Here is a 22,928-nt window from a genome sequence, read left to right on the forward strand (position 1 = left end):
CTGAATGCTTTAAATGTGTAGGGAGATGATAAAGAATGACGCTCAGGAACCCAGCAAGCTGCTCTGTGCCTATTTGTGATAATATTTGCCCTGAAGAAATGGCTACAGGAAAAGCAAAACCACATGAAAGCCTTTCTTTCTTTTAGTTCCGTCCTGGAGATAGGCAACCCTGGGGTGAACAGCTGAACACACAGATCTGGGGAAATCTGTGTGCTTTTACTTTGCGGTGAATCAAGGTCATAGGAGACATTAAATAAATGCTCCCACAGTTCTGAAAACAGAGACAAGTGCCGGCTTATGACAGTAACCAAGTTTATACAACACGAAGCCCCGCAGCCCCCTTATAAAACCCGGTAGCCTTATCACTGCACTGGGGGTAAATCAAGAGTAAAACAGCCACGTTTGGTTCCTGTGACCGGGATGCCGTCGCTCCCTTCATAACAGACGTACCCTTGAAGGCTCTGGCTGTTGCACTTCCCCCTGTCCTCTCAGAACTCAGTGTCATTATCCCTTGCTTCAGACTTTCCACTCCAGGAAAATCGTAATGAATGCTCGACAAGACAGATCTCCTTACCTTTTAGCACATTTCTTTTCTGGTAGTGTGGTGCACGTCTGGTTTACAGAGCTCCAGCAGGACAGCCGGGGCCACACAGTGAAACCCTGTCTCCAAGAAGAAAAAATAAATAAATTAGACTTCTTTTCCATAGTCAAAGATATCCTTAGCCAAGGTAAAGGAACATTAAATAATTACCTGCTCTGCCTATGGTATGGAAGAGTTTGGAGCCGCATTCCTCTGGCAAGTCCCTTATGCAGGTAAGAGCCATATGTAGTATGAGCCAAACAACGAGCGTGTAGAAAACTGCTTTACATGGATACATATTTCAAAGCTAGATATAATTTATTTATAAATAGTATTTAGATACAGAAATCAATAATATTCCCCCCATATACACCAGAGAAGAAAGGTAACATGTTTATGTTTCTACCATTTGACAGAAAAACAAGGTTGGTAATAGTTAGATGTCTTAGCAGAAACACAGTTAATTGCCGTGAGCTCTGTCTTTTTAAAAACAAAATTTGATGAATAAATGATATCTAAATTTTAACACTCTCATTTTCCCCTCATGGATTCTCTCCCTGAACCAATTTGCTCCACCCGTGTGTCGTCAAGTATAGTCTAATATGGTGAAAAAAGGTTTTCTCCCGACTGGTGTTGTCTGTATTCTCCCTGGCCACACACAGTCTGGTATATTTGAATTTTGGAGGTGTCTAAACACTAGCAATACTTCGCCTTTAGAGTGTATGACAATGTAGACAACTGATAGTCTGTGGCCTGGGGGGTTTCAAGCAGGTTGGATTCTTCCTTGGGTCCCCAGCAACACCAACTCAGTGGCTTTCATGAAGTAAATGGGGCTCTAAAAGACTCAAGAGAGGCGTCTGTTGTCCACACGGGAGCAGCAGGAGGCTATCATCCTCACAGAACTTATTCATGACCTTACGATTTTCATAAAATTAAAGAAAATTAAAGAAAAAAAAACAAGTCATGCTGATTTTTTTTTCATGGGAGAGGGAAAGTCTAGTGGTAAGGACTAGTGAAGACACAGAGCTGGGTTATAGCGTAGCAGTCACAGGCTCTAGGCTCCTGGCCAAAGAGGCTGCTCTCTCCAGTCTCAAGGGTAGGTAAATCTAGGATGGGGAGCAGCTTAGAGGCCCAGAGCATGTACCGTTCCCTTTAGATGACCAAAGAATTGAGTCATCGGAAACTTATGGGTGTAGACTCAGTCATCTCTTTTCATCTTGACTTAAGAGAAGATGTCCATACTGTCCCCACCGGATCTCTGCATAGAAGGTAAACACCAACTGTGAACAACCCAGGGAACAGAGATTTTAAAAAAGACTGAGTTCTCACAAGGCATAAACGCATCCCTTTCTTGGCATAACATACACATAAGCCCTAGTGCAGGACAGGGTCTTAGAATCCACTCAGTTTGCCCTTGCGTCTGAACTCTCATCATAAAAGCCACCAAGTCTGCATTTGAACAGGGCCAATGCTCTGTTCCTTCATCTTCCTGGTGTATCTTTTAATATTTATAAAGGACACAGAACAGCTCTCAGTGACTCAAAAGGGGGATAAAGACTGCTGATTGAATTCATAGGAAGAATGCACAAATAAACAAGAGTTAGAATTCCTTTTTTTTAAAAGAACTTGGAGAATAGGTTGTGTTGCAAAGGGACTTCTGCAGTGTGAGTGCTGTCCAGCTCAGCTGCTTCCAAAGTCTCCCCGTAGATGTGAAGAGCTCCTGATGCAGGTTTGTGAAACCATAGCTTGTCTCAAAGACTAGCATGGACGTGCCCTACTGACAGGCATCTATGACACTTGGCTTTGCTTACTGGCAATGTTTTGGTGGCACGTCTACGCTAACAGGAAAGGCAGACACCAAGCATATGACAAGAGCTAGACCCAGTTAGACCCATTACTTCTTCTCCTGCTTCTTGGTCAGCTCGCACCCTCCCAGCTGGCCCCGGGTCCGGCAGTCACTGGGTCTGCCTCCCCTCCGCAGGCTCTCCTGGGACACTTGCTGCACAGCTTGTAGGATGGCATTCTGTACAATCTGCTTGCTGGCATCCTGCAGCCTCGCCTCCTCTGGCTCATTCCCAGGCTTCTCACCTAGCCAAAAGCATGAAAAGGAAGAGGAGAAGAGAAATTAATTTCAGGAGCTGTGACTCTGGAGGGGTGGGGGGAGCCCTCATAGCACGGGCTGCTGTCTCTCCCTCCGTTGCTTTGCCCTGTGATGCACCCTAGCTAACATTATCACCATCCCAGAATCCCCAACTGCTAGAGGCGGCCACAAGACGACCCTGGCTGTTGAAGTCCTCTGAGAAATCTGCTAGGAAGGGACAAGAAGTTTACAGCCCTAAGTCGATGTACGTAAGAGCAACGCTAAATGGTCTCAGTAGGGGATAGATAGATAGATAGAGATAGATAGATAGATAGATAGATAGATAGATAGATAGATAGATAGATAGACAGATGATAGATAGATAGATAGAGATAGATAGATAGATAGATAGATAGATAGATAGATAGATAGATAGACAGACAGACAGACAGATAGATAGATAGACAGACAGATAGAGATAGATAGATAGATAGATAGATAGATAGATAGATAGATGATAGATAGACAGACAGAGATAGATAGATAGACAGATAGAGATAGATAGATAGACAGACAGACAGACAGACAGATAGATAGATAGATAGACAGATAGATAGATAGACAGACAGACAGACAGATAGACAGATAGATAGATAGACAGAGATAGATAGATAGATAGAGATAGATAGATAGATAGATAGATAGATAGATAGATAGATAGATAGAGATAGATAGATAGATAGATAGATAGATAGATAGATAGATAGGCAGGCCATTTGTTTGGTTTCTTATTGGCTAGCTCTGACTTAATTATTAACCCATAACTGCTAATCTGAGTATTTCCACATGGTCTTCTCTTCCCAGTGAAAGCGTCTAGACCTCTTACTCCTCTAGTGTCCTATACCGTGACTGACTGTGCCTCTGTTTCCCAGAATCCTCCTTGACTTCTGGTCCCACCTATCCTGCTTCCCTATTGGCCAACAGTGCTTTATTTAATAAACCAATAAGACAACATATACGCAGGACTTCCCCCATCCGGAGAGCAATCAGTTTCCTTTTGAAGACTTGTGAAAGAAGCCAGGAATGGTGGTGCCCACTTGTAATCCTTCATATGGGAGGTAAGGGCAAGAGGATCTGGAGTCAAGTTCGTGCTCAACAGCGTAGTGAATCAAGAGAGAAAGAGAGAGAGAGAGAGAGAGAGAGAGAGAGAGAGCAGTCGAAGTTGAGCAGTGACCTGATACTTAAGCTAAATTACAATTTCTTCCGTCAAAGTTGGTGTGTGCCACAGTCTACAGGACCCCCCCCCCACTGCCTCAATGGCCAAAAAGTTGATTTAACCAACGCTTACTGTGAACTAATCTTTCACTGTCCTCATTACCACTTTGTCCTGGGTCATGAATAGTCACTCTCAGAGGAGATAAGAAACAACAAAGACAGTTATAAGGAAGCCACAAAGGAAGGGAGGAAAGTGACCAAGAGCCCTTAAGAGGCAATGGAAGAAAAAGAAATACATGTACAACATCCAGGCACATGCTTGTGTACCAGGTGTTTGTTGGGAACATCCTCTCCCTTCCCTCTAAGCTACAAGCCTTAGCATTCGGGCATCTGCACCGGCCTGCCCTTGGGGTTCCGACGGGATGCGCCCTCAGCTGCAACCGCTAAGAGCACCCCCTGTGCACATTCACTACGTTCCCCTCTAAAAAAGGGCCCTGCCCGCCTCCCATCCTTTTCTCTCCCTCTCTTTCTGTTCCCCGCCTCTCTTTCCCCCTCTTTCCTTTCTCCTCTCTCCTGCTGCTCCTGTCTCCAGAGGCTGGTCTCCCCACTTCTCTTTTCCCTTTTTATGATCTCTTTCCCTAATTAAAAAAAAAAGCAAACCCTCTGCTTGAACCCTGTCCAATGGCGTCTTTCTCTTGCACGCCGCTTTTCTTAAATTACAACAGTAAGGTAAGGGATGGGGCAGTGACTGCAGGAACGTGAGCGTCATCGATGACTTCTAAGATGAACCTCATAGCTTCAGCCATTTCATCATCCAGGTTATCCTCTGCCAAGATAGAGTCAGCTCTTCACCCGCTGCTACCAGCCAACAGCCTCTCCCATTCCTCTATGCTCCTCCCCAATTCCATGGTGCTCACTTACTCAAGTCTCTGCTCATCTGTGACTTGTCTTGTTTCATGATTTTACAGGCTTCTCACAGGTACCCCAGCTACTTGGCCCTTACCATATATCTTCAGCTGAAATTCTTTGGACAGAGTCTATTAGACCCAACACACCACCACCATCCTTAGAAAGTTGCCCCCTGGTGCTAGCTGCATCCTGGGTCTACTGTTATCACTGAACATCTGCTTCTCATTCTATTCCATTCATTGGTGGCTGGGGGAGGGGGTCAAATCTATAGGTAAGAAAACAGCTTCTTGAAAGATAAAATCACTGGGGCCCTTGCGGTGTGGTCAGAACATGTGTTCTCTGCCCAACATAGTACTCATTTGCAGCCAAGTATTCATTTGCAGGAATGTAGCATTGGAGAAAATCCTGGTGGAGACCCAATTTCCCACATGAGTATAGAGTGAGGATGTGTACTACAACCCGACAGAAGGCAGAGGCAGTCACAGAAATGTTTGGAGTCTCGCCACTTACTTACAGACATTTAACTCTCTGTAATGTAATAAGTCACCTACACATTTTAGGTGGCCGACTGCCTGGTTTTTAATGACGCAAATGTCCCCTAGGCTAGCTAGCATTTTCAATACCATTTTCCTATCCCACAAAAGATGACCAATTGATTTAATTAGCTTTAAAGTCTAAACGCCCAATGCAAAGTCAAGAATGTGAGACAGTTAAGTTTGTCTTCAGTGTCTTCCTGTGGAGAACTGTGAATCCTTCCTCCTGCCTGAGCTCCCAGAATGCCTTGCTTTCCAGTCTGTAGATGTCCAGCACTGCAGAAGCCAGCAGGAGCTCTGGTACTCCCTGCTACCCTGGTCAGTGCCTATCTCACTCCCCCCCCCCCCAAGCGCTGGTGTTTAGAATGGATTGCAGACTTCCTAGAGGCCCTGATGATTGCACGTTGCCCCTAACCTAGCCAGGTCATGCCAGGCAGACAGGCTATAGACTGGCACCAGGGGCTGGGTGCCACAGTCCAGGAACTGGCACTTGGAATTTCTCCCATTGAATGTGGTCAAATGTTCTCGACTCTGAGAGGTCAAATGCTGTTGGTCATCCCAGAGTTCACCTTGATGAAGGTGAACCTAGGTATCTTGAGCTCTCTTTAACTCTGCCGTCTGGTGCTATTTTTCTGACCACCCCCTCCCTTCCTCCTTCCCTCTTTCCTTCCCTCCCTCCCTCCTTCCCTCCTCTCTCTCTCTCTCTTTCTCTCTCACACACACAGACACACAGACACACAGACACACAGACACACACACACAGACACACACACACACACACACACGAATTAATAAAAAGAACTGTGCAGTTAATAAACTTGCTGGCCTGGGTCATCTGCCCTTGCTGCCCTCCAGATCCCAGCTTTTAACACTTTCTTTTCATTATCTCTTTATTTCTTTTTTGTTTTTTGTTTTTTGAGACAGGGTTTCTCTGTATTGTTTTGGAGGCTGTCCTGGAACTTGTTCTGTAGACCAGGCTGGCCTCAAACTCACAGAGATCCTCCTGCCTCTGTCTCCGAAGTGCTGAGATTAAAGGCGTGCACCGCCACGGCAGCCATCGCCACCACCACCACCTGGCTATCTCTTTCTTTTTCATCCCCAGTTCCCTCACGCTGGGACCCTGTCAAGAACCACAGCTGGTCCTGATCAGCTAATAGTTGGTATTCATTTTTTATGGACAGATGTTAAAATTATGCGTCTAACAACTATAGGAAGATACAAACTTGCAAGCTGTTTACCTCTGTTAAGTTCACTCTATTGTATCCTACTTCGGTGGGGGCTGACAGGGATCAAGTTGCCATTCAGTTTAAAGACAGAATCTTGGTGGTGACTTCACCTGCATCACACAAAGAGAGTGGCAGAGGTTGGGTTGTATCATCGCCAGCGCCTCTAGCTCCCATCACTCTCTGATGGGTCACCACATCTGCCAGGGGTAAATGTCCTCATCGGGACAGCAAAGGACCCACCGCTTCTGTCCCTACAGGCTCTTTAGTATACCATGTTGCCAGGGGCAACCAGCCAGGCATTTTTTATCCTCCCTTCCCTCGATTGACATTATAAGGACAGTGTTGTCATTCATCAATGACCAGACTATGAGACACAGAGAAGGAAGGAGAACTAATTCCGGTCCCTTTAATAATGTAATGGCAGTCTTTTCTTGGCTCTGTGCACACAGGAATTTTCCATGAAGGACCAGATGTTAAGCCTCGCCCATCTGTGCCAATTGCTAATGAAGCCGTGCTGGCTGCCCCACTTTGGAACTGAAAATGGTAACGCTCCACAACCTGGTTTTCCGGCTTGATGCTAGCCTCACCAATACACACACACACACACACACACACACACACACACACACACACACACACACCATAACCAAGTCAGAAGGGACTGTTTAGAATTGCCAAATAATAGTTTTGATGAGATAGTGTCATCAGCAAGTGAAGGACCCTACTCCCTTCTGGTTATATGTAAGGAGTATCCTGCTTTCACGGCTCCCATATCTACCAAATCAAGTATGGGGCAGCAAGAAGGCTGTGGCCAGCAGTGGCCAGCAATATTATTTCAGGGCATGGCTACTCTCATAAACTGTATGGAGTTCATTGTTACAATTTCCTACAGAAAACAAACAAGAAGAACCACAAAGACTTTTTAAATAATGTATGCTTTGGTAGTTTCACCCTCGCTTTTAATGCGTTCTGGTTCCATTGGCCGACTGCCCTCTTTCCTCCTCCTCCAAACCACACTAGGTCCTCTCCCCCCACCAAGTCGCCACCCTTCATTTCTGTCTTTTTTTGGGGGTGGGTGGGCGGGGTGTATCTTTTACTTTGCTATCAACTGGGCTTAACCAGTGTAACCAGAGTCCCGGATGCTGGTAGGAGTGTGAATTAGTTTCTCTCCCCCTGTAGCCCTGGCTAGCCAATAGTTCCCCTCTGTGGGGCGGGGCCCCGTGAGCTCCTCTCCCTTCTAGGACTGAATATTTAGGTGCCCAGTCTGAGGACCACGAAGACAGCTACAGAACGCATTTGAGCATGTCGCCGCTGAGTGGACCAGAGCCCTGCAGGCTGACACGTCTCCGTTTGTGCGCATTCCTCCACAAAATGATTACAGAGCATTTTCTGTGGGAAGCAACTAGGGAGTTGGAGGTCACAATCTTGAGCGAAACAGGCACGAGCCCTACCCTTTTCTTCTCATACGATCCAATGGGGGAGTCGGGTTTTAACTGAGTAACTGAACAGGTTTATAATTTTGATCTGGGGCGCACACTGTGACAGAGGAACAACCGCAAAGGTGACTGGTCTAGTCTGGGGTGAGCCATAGATTCCCAGACAAGAAACTCATGTGTTAACAAGGCTTTGATTTGTAAAAGTAAGGCGATGATAACAAGGACAAAAGAACAGGTCTGGCAAGGAGGTGAGAGTGGAAAGTCTCAGACCTGTGTAAAAGTGAGGATCGACAAGGTGAGAGGAAGCCTGAGTGTCTGGAGGGAGGAGGAGGAGGAGGAGGAGGAGGAGGAGGAGGAGAAGGAGAAGACAAGGGGTCACACAGGAAAGGAGGGAAGCCCAGATGGTTCAGATGGTGGAAGGGATCAAGAAGCCTTTGAGTGTGTGTGTGTGTGTGTGTGTGTGTGTGTGTGTGTGTGTGTGTAAACAGCGTGTCTATCAAATCTATGCCACATACCATAGCTGGGGAAACCCAAAGAGACCTGAATCATGTGCTGGAAATCAGTGGATCTGGAGCAGGCCTGGGAAGACAGGTGGAATTTGGAACACCAGAGGGAAAAACAAACCAAGTGTTTTCTGGCCCCAGAAAACAGGGTAGGCATAGGGCTCACCCACAGAAGGCTTTTTTGCTTTAGAGCCGCTGAATGGTTTTTAGCACATAATTTAATTTCTACAATATTACTGGGTTGCAATGCCCTAGGGAAGTCGTACAGAATAATGCCAATATAACCTGAAAAGGAAACAGCCATTTTAATCTAGGAATCGGATTTGATTATTTCAGGCACAAAAGACCAAGGCAACTGAAGAAAAATCAATGAATGGAAGTGTCCAAGATAACAGCTACCCATGCCAGTTATAAAGCAACATCATCAGGAAGCAGGGGCGTGTAGCGTCTAGAGAAGCATCGTCCAGAAACAACCCAACAAATACGTGAGCATCTGACTCATGAGAAACACATCAATGGCTCTGAGACACACGGAACTTTGACTAATTCACTCTCCTCATGACTATTTCCAGGAAGATTTTGTTATCTCTGTTAAATATAAACTTGCAGCACAGAGGATGTTTTGGGCAGTGAAACTGCTCCTATGGCAATAATAGGCGCCGCGTCATAGTTCATTTGCCCAAACCCATAGGGGCTCATGACACAAGGAACGGGTCTTAAGATATGTGCGGACTTTAGATGTCACTGTGCTGGCGGAGGATGGTAACTGTGGGAAGTTGTACATGTGCAGGGACACAGCGCACGAGGGAAATCTGTGTCCCTTTCATTTTTCAGTGAACCTGAAATTGCTCTAAAAACAATAAATTCCTTATTTTTGATACTTATTAATGTGTTGTGTGTAGTATGTGGGGGTGGAGCTCGTGTGCGTGAGTGCTGTGGTAGGTGGAGGTCAGAGGCCAACCTTGGGTGTCTGTCCTTCCCTTCCACCGTGTTTGGGGAAGTATCTCACTGTCCTCCTCTGCATTCCCCAGGCAAGTAGTTCATCTTTCTCCTCTTCCCTTCAAGGGACCCTTATTTCTGTCTGCCATGACCCAGTAGGCATGCCAACTACAAATATGCACGCCTCACATTCGACTTTTAGGTGGGGTGCTAGGGGATCAGAACGTGTGAAGCAATCGATCCGTCGAACCATCTGTCCTGCCCTTGTTGTACCCAAATTCTGAACCCCCCACCCCAAATCACCAAGAGATCCATTCCGATGCAAAAGCAAAGAGTCTTTTATTGGTTAACGAGCTAGCCCCATTAGCTCGGGCCCTTCATCGTGGAGGATGACTGGAGAAAAGACCCAGGGGAATCAGGAGGGGGTGTAACATATATCCAGGGTTACACAATACTCAAGATTGGTGGTGCTCTTCCGGCTTGGGCAACCTGTCTTGTGTTGATTGGTCAGCTGGTTGTTATGGCCCATAGGCCCTCCCAGGGCGGTTGCTATGCTCTGCACGTCACTGTTGTGCATTTGTACTTATTAAAGCACAGCTCCGCCAGCTAACTTCCGATTGGTTCCTTGCCACAAGAAGGGCATCTGAACTCCTAGTGACCAGGGCAGGCCCAGCAAGGTCAGACATGTGCTGAGTCAAACGCCTACATGTCTTTCCTGCAGCCTGTCATGGCTGGTAAAGCAGGGGCCTGGTCCCTTCGCCCTAAAGACCGATGAATTCTTAGAAGAACAGTGCACAAAAAGCAAAAAATTGTTAAGGGGGAGGAGGGGAATGTTTCCGGCCAGAGAAACACAGGGTGGACGCTGGGGTTGGAAGGGAGGAGGGAAGATAGCAAATTTCGAGGCCACACAAGCTGGAGCGGAGCAAATGTTCATGGAAACCTTACGTTGGAGATGTTTAAATATTGCATTTTTTTTTTTCTGAGCACCTGGGGAACAAGGAACCCAACCCAAAGTGGGATGAATCCAGAAAGCGCCAAAGCTGAGTTCTGATGAGTACAGGGCAGAAGGGAGTTGGCACAGATTTGAGTTTCCCTCTGCCTCTGACTCCATCATTTCCAACTCCTCCTGTGGTCAGCGGGAGTTCGAGAATGTTCCAGGCTAGCGACGGCGAGCCACCAGAACAGGAAACCAGGACTCGGTGCAGCAGAAGGGCTTGCCCGGCTCTGGGCGGGATAAACCTTCCTTCCCTTCTCCGCGTCAGCCATTTCCAGGCGCATCGCCCCCCGGTGCCCGTCCTTGCAGAGCCGCAAGCCCAGGGCGAAGACGCCCCCGAGGCCAGGTCCCGAGAGCACCGAGCGGCCTCGCTCCAGTCGGAAAGGAAACCTGGAAGGACCGAAGCAGCCCCGGCCCGCGCCTCCGCTCGCACAGCCTCTGCTGCCCCCTGCCGCCCACTCCTAGCGTTGCCGCAGCCGCGAAGATGCAGAGGTCACAGGGTTGAGCTTGAGAGTCCTGAGACAGAGGTATTGCTGGTTTTATTTTACCGAACCCCACTTACACTGCCGCGAGGGCCGTGCTTGCAAAGCTCATTGCTTAAAGATGGACTCACGGGTCCTGTTTGGCGGTCGGAAGCAATCCAAAGGCTTCTTGTCCTCAGATTAGAAAAGAATCACTTGACCTCGAAGCCAGAGGCCTTCAATTTTTAACAGAATTATTTTGGTCTCTTGGGCAAAAATTAGCCAGGCACTGGCTCTTCTCACCCACCGGGGCGGTGGGAAGGATCCCTCGTGCTAAAACACAGTACGCATGGTTTTAAATGAGCTCTTAAAACGCCCTCTGACTCAAAAGTCCCCGAAGCATAGAGTCATCATCAGAAAGAACAGTTTTGGGGTTTTTTTGTTGTTTGTTTGTTTTTTTTTAAAACCAAATCAGCTCTCACAAGTCCCTCGTGGACTCTGGGGGAAGAGATTACATCGAAAGATAGGCGGAGGGAGGCGTATACTGAAATATCCCCCCTCTTTCTTTGAACAAAGAGGCCCCAAAACTGTGGAAATAGTCCTTTAGTGGTGTCAAACTGTCTCCTGTATTCTCTTTACACAACGATGAAAAGAGGCTATGAACTCGGTCATGCACAGATGGATTTAGGGTAGTGACAAGCCACACGCATCTGAAAAGATACTCAGGAGAAACTGCATTCCGTCTGCAGGAAAATGTCAATGGTGAATTTGCAAAACCATCATGGGGTCAGGGACAGGGCTAGTGTGGGAGCATAGGCTTGCAGCCACTGGGTATTATTTCCAGCCTCTCCTAAATAATCGTGGTGTGTCAGTTAAATGGCTAATTCTTCTAGGTTTGTACAAAGAAAACACCTTCGGGAGTAATGGAATGGCTATGGTTTCTCCCAATCTTAAAATTAAACTGCATTTATTTATCTGGGGTTAGGGTATGCTCACAGGTGTCACAGGACACATGTGGGTATCAATACAACTGGTGGGGCGTCATTTCTCTCCTTTCATCATCTGGGTCTCAGGATCAAACTCAGGTCCTCAGGTTTTGCAGCAAGCACCTTCACCCCCTGAACCATATTGCAGGCCCAATTTCTTACATGCTTTTAGTGTACTGTGAACTATGTTTAATGCATGAAAAAACTAATGGATATAAGAATCAATTCTATTTTCAATTTCTTTCTCTTGCCTAGTTGGTCTGAATAAAACTTCTATTCCTAGTATGTTTGGGGCTTTTATTTCGAAAGGATGCTGAATTTTATAAAATGCCTTTACTGGATCTATTGAGGCGACCATGTGGTTTTTAATCCCTCATTCTGTTGTGGCTATGGCCATTATTTGTGTGTGTGTTGAAACACCCTTGCAGCCCGCATGACCATGGTGTGTGGTGGTTTGATTAGGAATGGCCCCCATAGACCCACATGTTTGAATGCTTGGTCCCTAGGGAGTGGCACTGTTAGGAAGTGTGTCACTGTGGGGGCGGGCTTTAAGGTCTCATATAGGCTCAAGCTATGCCCAGTGTGACACAGTCTCCTGTTACCTGCAGATCAAGGTACAGAGCTCTCAGCTCCTTCTCCAGCACCACGGCTGCCTGCCTGCCGCCGTGTCCTGCCATGTAGATAATGGACTAAACCTCTGAACTGTAAGCCACCCCAGTTAAGCGTTTTCCTTTATAAGAGTTGCCATGGTCATGGTGTCTCTTTGCAGCAATAAAAGCCTAAGACACCCGGTGACTGCCATTTATGATGTGTCATTGAAATTGACTTGCAAGAGTTTTATTGAGAATACTGGCATCTCTGCCCACCTGGGCTTTTTGTCATATCGTTGTTTGGTTTGGCTAAGAAGGTGATGTCTGCCTCACAATGCGAATTTGGCAAGTATCCTTCCCTTTCAGTCCTGTGGAAGAGCATGTGAGAACTTGCGCCAGAAGCCTCCTTAAACTCCAGAAAGTATCTGTGGAACTAGAGGCACGGAGTGTCGAGCTTGATCCTGACTGAACTGGAGTCCTCACCCAGTGGCCCTGCCTGAGGCTCGCAAGCTTTACAATAATAACTAAGAGCCCAGGGCTCTCTCCTATCCACACTGAAGTAGCCTCACACATCAATGCATGATGATCAAGCTCTGCCAACTTCTGAGGCCATGTAACCAACAGCCTGGCCTGAGAAAACCCTCATCCAGACAAATCTCACTTCTGAGGCTGCCTAGCTTGGACTGAGCAGACACACACACACACACACACACACATTCTCATCCATTCATATAACAAAGTGAAGACGTCTGACCCATCTCTAAAGCAAAGGAAAGAGAAGGCAGGTCACCACTGCTTCATCTAGAAACTGGACAAAGAGATACAAAAGTCCTGCTCTGTACATGAATTCCCCTTGTGTGGGGGGGGTCTCTAGTATATGTGGCTTTTCCTGAACCTTAATTTTCTCCAAACATGAAAAGCTTGGCTGTTTTTGCTGTGTTGGGGTTACTTGGAAGAGAACAGCTGGCTTGAAATAGAGACTCAAAGAACAAGATCAAATGTTCTGTGTCTTTCTCCCCTCCGTCGTATTTCAGAAGGGAAATGAAGCTGAAGGAAAAAACAAAAACAAAAAAAGGCTTTATAAGCATCCATTAGAGTTGTGCACCATAGAACTCATGCCACACTTCTTACCCTGTGTTTCTTTGAGTTTTGTGTTGCCAGAAATAAAATCTCCAAGTTACATGCACTGAGCTATTTGTCTCAGAACTAGATACTTTGGGAGGGGATGGGGGAAGGGAGGTAAGATGTCTGAGCATGACAATTAGTTACCCCCAAAATAAAATTGCTCCCCATATCTAGTTGTAGTCGGAGGTAGTGTCCTGAATATTTCTAGTAAACACCTGGGAAACAGAAGTGAATTACACGAGACACAATAGCCAGTGAACTTACAGAGTCAGCACGGTGAGGGCTGTAGTTTCTGCTCTGTCAGGGGGAGAGGAGGAGCAATCCACGGTGCTCACAATTTTCTTCCCCTCTCAATTTTCATAGACCAGGATGCCCCAACCAAAAATCTCCCATCATGCATTACTCCATTGCTATCTTTAGCCACCTCCAACGTAAGAACCAGACAGTATACTAAGGTTACGGAGTGTCCCCATTCAGGTACGTCCTCTCTTCTCACTAAATGAGAAATCACCTGGACTTCCTCACAGTCAAGCCCTTGCTTTTCTTTAATATTGTTCCAAACCTACACTGTCTCAATCATGGAAAAGGCTCACAGATGTACAGCCAGCACAAGTTTGGGGGCAGAGTTACTTTGTTAACATTTGTTTATTGTTGCTTTTTGTGTAGAGTGTTTTGCTTCCCTCTGCATGTGTGCCTTGGGCATTCCTGGTGCCCACAGAGGCCAGAAGAGGGTGACAGATCTCCCAGAACTGGAGTCGCAGACAGTTGTTAGCTGCCTGCGGTGTGGGTGCTGGGACCTGAACCCAGGCTCTCTACCAGAGCTCTTAACCACTGAGTCCTCTCTCAGTCCCAGAACGCTCTTATTTAGTGGTCGGCTTCACCCTCACAGAGGATGACGTATGTAATTAATGGAGACAGCCAAGCAGATGATTCAAGACCCAAAATGCAAGGTTTGCCTTTTGCATCTAAGCAGCTAATTTCTAAATAGGCACTGTACTCTGAGGAGCAGTAACCAAAAATTAACCTTTGCAAAGGTTTAAACCATTCATTTCAAAGTGCTGGTTACTTCATCTTCTGTCTCTCCAGACCTCCAGCTGCTTTGACGTTTGCCTGCTTTGATTATAGTTAAAATTGTCGAAGCACTCAGCTCGTGGACAACATTTTTTAGAGGAACTGAAACTGTATCTATGATAGTTCTATGATAGTTTTTGAATCATTGATAGAAATAAATTACCAGAAAAAATTCAAATTGTACTTGTGGTGAAGCCAAAGGCCAGAAATACCACGAGGAATATGTGACACCCCCCTCCATGAGCCCCTGTCCTGCATTTTCTCAAGCTTTGTCTGCTACACCCAGGGAGTTAACCTTCATGTTATCTATCCATCCATCTATACACGAGTGTGTGTGTGTGTGTGTGTGTGTGTGTGTGTGTGTGTGTGTGTGTGTGTACACTCTAGGAACCACAGATGGGAGAAAAATATGATACTTGTCTTTCTGAAACTGACTTAACCATATTCTTACTCCTAAAACGCCATTTTAATTCATTGCCATGATCTCTGGTCAAGTATTAAAGAAAGTTGTTAGACAGCCGCCAACAAGACAATGTTGTTAACCTACAGAGAATTCAGGGAGCCTATATGGAAGAAAGTTTTCAGCCATTAATTAGGGAGGGAGAAAGGTTAAGAAAAGGGAAAACTGGGAGGTTATGAGAGGAATATGTTCACGTGTGTGTGTGTGTGTGTGTATTTGTATGAAAGGATAGACATGAAAACAAATGTTTTAAAGACCAACTCTGTAAAAGCTTACTTTTCCAGGAAGAGTAAACCTGTATAAAACAAGCAGAAATCAGAGTTAATCCAATTTTATAAAAGTAGGAAAATAAGAGGACCCACGTCCCAGTATTGCGAAGCAAGGACAGGTGGACTCAAATCAGAGACTTTCAAATGAGGAAAAAGAAATGCTGGCAGATACCGTGATCCGATGCGAGCGTTCAGAAGCTGAGCAACATGACTCAGTGTCTGAGTTCCATCTGGTATCGTTACTTGAATCACATAATGTACCGGACAGTTTATTTTTAAAATCCATTAGGACAACAATTACGCCTTTTTAGAAGACTGTGGAAAGGGTACAATGCTAACATTAGATGAACAGAAACGACCGACCGGTGCATACGTGAGGACATGTGATGATCACACGATGACGCTGCTTGTGGACTGGACGCTCTACCCATGTGCAGAAAATCTAGAGTAAGATGAACAAATCCGTGGCTGAAAAAAAAACAAACAAACCCCATATCCGAAGATAAAATGCATAAAGAAATGAGTTTATGCAAAAGCATGCACTCTCTGGCTGCAGGTAAATTAATGTGGAGTGAGATGATAGAAGATGAGAGATTAACGTACTAGCATCTGTGATTTTTATTAAGTTCTTTACCTTAACAGGCCAGGATTCAACCGAATAGAAGACTGAGCATTTAATTTCTCAGAATTTGGGGTACGGTTAACACAATTTAGAGACATGGTTGTGTTTTAACAATACAGAGAAACCCTGTCTCAAAAAACATATATATATATATATAAGCACCAGCAACCCCAAATCATCTCACCAATATGCATTGATAGATTGCATAGAGAGGTCTAAAGAGAAGAGATAATGTGAATAGCCATACATATTTGCAGAAGTGTAACACCCTTAGCTGTCAGGGAAATGGGAGTTAAAACTCCCTGAGTGTTCTCTGTTAGCAGAAGGCTTCCATCAAGGAAAGCAGTGCCAACAAATGCTGGAGAGACCGTAGGAAGAGGAGCACAGTTAACATGGCTGTCGAGGGAATATGAACCGGGGTGTCCATATACACGCCAATGGAGAGTTCCTCAAAAATCCAAAAATAGGCCTACCGTGTCACTCAGTGAAACCACTCTTGGGTTTTTACCCAAAGGACTAGCTGAATCGGCATACGACAGAAACACACACACACACACACACACACACACACACACACACATATATACCCTCATTTATTACTGCACTCTTCACTGAAATTGAACCAGTCTAAAAATCCATGGACAGATGAACATGAAAATGTGGTGCATAAGCAAAAGGATAACATTTTCAAGAAACTCAGTGGAATGGCAGATTATGGCATCAAGCAAAATAAGCCATACTCAGAGCTCACAGATGTGCTGGGAAATTTCTGCGAGAAGCTATTATCTTCACTATTTTAAAGTGATTTCTGATAAATTAATTAAACTGTATAGTATCTAGGAAAATAAGCAGATGGTGGTGGTGGTGGTGTACACCTTCAACCCATCCCAGCACTTGGGGGGCAGAGGTAGAAGAATTTCTGAGTTTGAGGGCAGCCAGGTATACACAGTGAGTTCCAGGACTGTGTATATGTGGTAGTAATATATACATATGTATATATATATGTATATATTACTACATGTATATGAATGAGAATATTTCCTAAGCTAAATAGAAAATTAAATAAAGTGTTGTCATCTGTGTATGACCCTTCCTCCAACTAATTGTTATAGTACTGATTTTTTTGTAGGCATTAAAGTACTCAAGACACACAGCAATGCATTTTGATTTATCTATTTCGCCACAACATTGTTTCATTTTATTGTTTCATTTTTTGTTTCTTTCTGAGTAACTGTGACTCCTCTTGAAGTAGATTACCAAGATCAATTTTTCCCGCAAGGCACAGAAAGATGTCTTCACATGCTTTCTCCTTTCAGTCTTACCCTCCCTCCAGATCCAGAACCGACATCCAGTGTCATTTCCCAGAATGAGGCTCCATTCTGTGCCCCAAAGCAAAGGACTTCTCAAAACACCCTATCCTCCCACACAGTTCACTGGGATAAAAATCAAACCACATCTCAACCAAAAGTATGCGTGAGGATGAAATCTGTTGATAAGTATCGATTTCAGATATGAAAGTCTGCTCGATATGGGGGAAAGGTCAGGGCCTGACTTAGTTCTTTGTGTTACTTCTCTGGCACTGGGATTGGCAACAGTTTGGATCCAAGGAGAAGTCGGCAGATCACAGTTTAAGGTCACGAAATGTTACTCACAGTTATTGTCTTCAGGAGCTGCGAGCTGGAGCTCACTGAATCATCTACCTCCTCCTGAATCAGGAAGGGCCCTGCTTTAAACACACTCTGCTCCTGACATCCCATCTCCCAAATGTTTTCTCACTATCTGCAAAAAGAAAAAATGCTGTGCACATTTGGCATAGGTGACCGAGACTAGCAGTGTGCCATGCAAACATGCCTAGACGTGCAAATTATCAAAGACCAGCTCCCTTCGCCGTGTCGAAAAGAGAATGAGACACAGGCGTCATACAGAACGCCTCGCTGCTTGGCAAAAAAAATTTTTTTAACGTGTACAGTAAGTTGCTGGAGCCGAAATGTCCAGATGGTAAATGCAGCAGGTTGAGGCGTCTGCTGTGCTGTGTGCAGTAAAGATGAAGGCTCAGACAAGCCAAGGAGGGGAACAGAATAAAACACATGTGTCTTGTAGTCATTACATCTACAGCCCTAGGAGGGATAGTGAGGAGGGAACCAACTCCTCTTGTCTCTGTGGCCGTATGACCAGAGGGGAGCCAGGCCCAGGTAACAGGAATGAAGCCGTGGGAATAAGAGTGTACGAAGCTTCTCCCTGAGTCTGGAGGGCAGAGGTTAGATACCAGAGGCAAACTCATAATGAAAACCTTTCCCCTGCAGTGTGGGGGGGGGGGGGAGGATGCTGTTGGCTAGGCAAGCATCTGCATTTGTCACACCAGTGTTGCCAACTGTGCAGAAATACCAGGCAGCAGCATCCTGCCAGGAGCTCAAAAAACAATTGAGATGACAACGGAGTCGACGTTTTGCGGGACAGATTCTCAGCTATCACCAAATGGAAGTGCTAACCGTACAGCTAGATACGAGTTTTACGATGCTGTCCTAACCATGTACCTTAAGCATTTTGCTTTTCACTGGTCTCTGGTGAAAACTGCTTCCAAGTGTTTGAGGGCAGAGTGGATCATGTTTATTAGCTCGTCTAGCCTGTGTTGTTGCTGTGTTTTTCCACTTTCAACCTGGGTCCAACCTTTGCAATAACGTTCCTGTAGTTGCTGCTGGCTACTCTTCTTAGGTAACCTATGCTAAACTCTTACTAAGATCCCGACACAACTAAGCACTTTTCATGAGTGGTCCCATGGGTTCCTCTAAATGATATGAATCAATGCTGTCTTCCCTTCCCTCAAGCAGAAAGACAGCCACACGCAGCAACCCACTGAGGAACAGACCATCAATTTTTCTACTGTGTCTCCAAGGCTGTATAAGAACTTTGTCACTGGCTTATTCCTAAGCCTTTCGCAATAAAGCAGTGTTTTTATTTAAAATGTGAAGGGGTGTGTTTTTATTTTTCAGAATGAACAGTCCCTCAAGCAGGATAGAGTGAGGTGAAGAGAAAAGGCTCACTTGAAGGAGACCTAGAGCTCAAGGCCAGCCTGGGCTACATGGTTTAAAGCCACCAAAGCCTATGCAGGAAGGGAAGGAGAGAAACAAGGGGAAATAGGATGGGAGGAGGGTGGAGAGGGTTAACCAGCGCCCTGATGCGATCTTTCTTGACTGAGTACTTTAAGTATATACCTTCCAGAAGATGAGACCTGCGGCCTTGCATTACAGATAAGGAAAGCAACAGCTTGTAGAGACTAGACAGCTTGTTGAAGACCACTCAGCTGAGAAGTTTCAGATCTGGGTCCAGATTCACGTGGCCCAGATTCACGTGGCCCAGATCCGGAGCTCACGCACACTCTTCCTCAACATCACTGGCCCCACTCTGAAGCGCACACTGCTCGATTTGTGGCTTCACCCTGGAGTCCGTGTGTCTTACTCGGGGTTCCTGTTGCTGTGATGAAACACCATGACCAAAATCAAGTTGGGGAGGAAAGGGTTTGATTGGCTTACACTTCAACACACTGTTCACCATTGAAGGAAGTCAGGACAGGAACTCACACAGGGCAGCATCCTGGAGGCGGGAGCTGATGCAGAGGCCGTGGAAGGGGGCTGCTGGCTGGTTTGCTCTCCCTGGCTTGTTGAGCCTGCCTTCTTACAGAACCGAGGACCACCAGCCCAGGGATGGCACCACCCACCACGGCTGGACCCTCCCACGCTGATCACTAATTGAGAAAACGTCTTGCCGCTGGGTCTCATTGGGGGCGTTTCCTCAGCTGAGGCTCCCTCTTCTCATGGCTCTGGCTTGTGTCAAGCTGACACACAAAACCACCCAGTACACAATGTTAGTCAGTTTCCCATCACTCTTAAAGGAGGTAGAGTGGTCAAAATCCACCAAAACGGGAGGAATTTCTTGTAAGGACGCAGCCCCTGTGATGCCGGAAGCTGAGAAGTTAAAGCGTGCAAGGAAAGCCATCTCGAACACAAGTTCACTGGGGCAGCGTCTGGGGGAAGTGGTGTAACTTCCATGTGTCAGTCCAGAGAATCACTTCACCTGCAGCAAACCCCAGTCCTTTCTCAAGCATCCGTCAGATGACTGTGTGAGGCCCGACCACACCGTGCAGGGTAACCTGCTTTAACCCAAATACGATGATTCAAACCTTGACATGTCTTAAAAAATTACCTTCCCAGCAACATCTAGACCAGTGTTTGACCAATTACTGATACCACGGTCTAGACAAGTTACCATACCCAAGTAACCACCACATGAGGCGTGGGCAAACTCACCCAAACAGCCGTGTAGGGCCACCTCCTCCACCTGAGACTATGACAGACACTTTCCTTGTCAGCCGGCACCCTCTCCCTGAAGGAGGTCTCTGCAGCTCAGCCCCACAAAGGCATAGCCTGCCAGTAGCCAATGTTATCCCACAGTGCAGATCCTTCGTGTAGACCACCATTGCACGGTCAACGCATGTGACACTCCAGGGCCCCCCGGAGGCCTCTCTGGATATGGAAGTTACGCCAGGAAGCCTTCATAAATTAATTTTTAAGTCCATTTCTAGTTAACCTATTTCAGGGCAAAACGGCGATGTTTCATCGCAAGTTGTCACGTCAACTAATCTCTAGGGAAGAAATGAGCACTAAGGCAGCCAGATCTTCTCTGTGCCACCCATGCCCCATTCTGGGCTCTGCCCGTCTGGTCACTGCTGCCTTTCTCCCTTGTAGCCTTTCTCCCTTGTAGCCTTTCAGATGTGTGCTGGCCTACAGGGCTAGAAGCCATAACTGTGCACGTGCCTTCTAGATCACCAACACAAATACGTCTAATGCTCAACAGTACTCTTATTTTTTTAAGTAAATATGACTGCCTGTTCCATATCATGTAGTGCGGGTGATCTCTGCAACTGCTCACTAATCAGACTAATTCACAAAATAGGTGCAAAAACAACTGAACACAAACTCACCCCCAAAATGAAAGGGAGGACCTAATTCTTTAGGCCCAGGGCTGTTGCGAAGTCAGGATCCACGGCTGCAGGAACACTCAGTGTTCTCTGTTTGATGCCATTCACTACTCGGAGAGCTCTACTGTGTCTGCCACCATGGCGGCCCCACGTGCCACAGTCTGACCTGTGGTGCATACCCACAACTTTGGGCTCTCGACCTCAGCTCCTTCTGGATGACTGAACAAGTTAACCCTCGGGCTTGGATTTCCTCTACATCAACTGGCAATTTTACAGGCTGGGTCTCCACTAATCAGAGAGACTTTCACAGTGGCCTAGACCGTCTGGGCCTGACAGCTAATCCAGGTTCATATACCGAGAACGGGAGTGCAAACTGAGGGAAAAATACAGACTGAAACCAAGAGAGGGAGTTGAGAGGGAATTTAGTTCAAAGTTTTTTCTTTATAGTCCCCATTAAAAGAGGGGGAGAAGACAGCAGACTTTCTTTCCAAGGATACAGGGAACAAACAGAGTGATTACCTCTTCAATGCCTGAAACATCAAGTATAACCATATCCTGAGCTAAGTATCCTGTTGTTTAGGCAGGACATGCAGTGTGACCGCGCCTTAGGCCAAACATCCTGTTGCACTTACATCTTAGACTAGACATCTTTGCTGTTTTACCTTTGAGGACCAAGGATAGGTAAAAACCCTCTGACTTTAAGTCAAAATGAAATGGAGTCAATCCTGAGGACTCGCACCATCGTACATTTACATAGGCAGTAACAACAGCACATTCATATTTACCAGTTACAATGTGTGGACTGTTATCCTTTGCATATATTGGCTCATTTAATATTCATTAAAGCCATATTAAGTACATATGAGATTGTATTCTGCAAAAATTTACCACAGCAACTCATCTCCTCTGCTCCATATTCTTCAGAACTTCGCCACCTCTCAGTGTGGGGTTGCTACCCTATCTCCTCGCACTTGCCTCGATCAAGACACAACAGTAGGACATGACTTCCAAAGGTTTGTTATAAAAAGGTGACATGTGGTCTTTTCCCCTTGGATGCAACCATGATGCAAGAGTTCCAGACCATAAGGCAAATAGCATAAAGGGGCTGAAATCAGCTGCGTTTTTACCTGACAGGCAATGTCAATCAATGTCAACCACTAGTTTATCAAGCAAATGAGACTTTGATCCAAACCTGTGACATCATCAATGTCTTCCTGGCTAGTGGCAATCAGGACAGAGCTAAGATCTATGCTAAGCCCACTCTCCAAATCAAAGGCTTGTGACCAGGGTGAATGCAGCCCCATTGATTAAATACTGAGCTCCAGGGCATTTTGTTTTGCAAAAACAGGTAGATGTAAGAATCTACTCACTGGGTTCTTAGAGACTCTTACATCTTCACTTATCAAGCACTTATTGAAAGAAAGATTAGTGTCCTTATGATGTTTCTCAGCATACTTCCTCTAACCATTTAAGTCAATTAATACAAATGATGTCTTGTACATAGTTTTTAATGTAGTCACATGTGTTTTACCTGCAAGAAACCATACTACCAAAGGCTAAGATGGATGGTAGCATTATCCGAAAAAGGAAACAGAAACCCAACATCAGCAAAGAACTTGTTTCTTGGACTCTCGCGTGTATACTTAACCAAGAATACAAGAAATTGAAATTTTACTGCTGGGAGCAACAGTTTCTAGGAAGCCTGACTCACTTCTCTTCTAACACATCTATAAGACCCTCTCTGGGGTACATCTTCAGACTGAACATGGAGATCCTGCCAAGAAGTAAAAGAGTTATCATGGGAGAAAATGGTGGCATTGTCTAAATTAAGCAATGGCTGTAACTTAGTATCCACTCCTGAAAGTTTGGTGTGTTGCAGATGTTGCCACTTCAAAATGGCGTGAGGGTCGGGGAGGGTACACTGTAGTTCTTTTAACAGAAAGATAAAAAGCAA

The 22,928-nt window shown here is 45.7% G+C and overlaps 1 protein-coding gene across 2 annotated transcripts in view; it reads right to left on the reverse strand.

Moving 5' to 3' along the window:
• Positions 1 to 879: 879 nt before the first annotated feature.
• The window catches only part of Akain1 (A-kinase anchor inhibitor 1), a 39,317-nt gene continuing 17,268 nt past the window's right edge, over positions 880 to 22,928 (reverse strand). For both annotated transcript variants that reach the window (XM_040752856.1, XM_040752858.1), the window contains one exon: positions 880 to 2,668. In XM_040752856.1, the coding sequence (XP_040608790.1) occupies positions 2,475 to 2,668 (194 nt within the window). In that variant the 3' untranslated portion in view covers positions 880 to 2,474. The remainder of the gene's footprint in view (positions 2,669 to 22,928) is intronic.

This window comes from Mesocricetus auratus, unplaced genomic scaffold, assembly GCF_017639785.1.
Source record: "Mesocricetus auratus isolate SY011 unplaced genomic scaffold, BCM_Maur_2.0 Super-Scaffold_100010, whole genome shotgun sequence".
Taxonomy (NCBI): domain Eukaryota; kingdom Metazoa; phylum Chordata; class Mammalia; order Rodentia; family Cricetidae; genus Mesocricetus; species Mesocricetus auratus.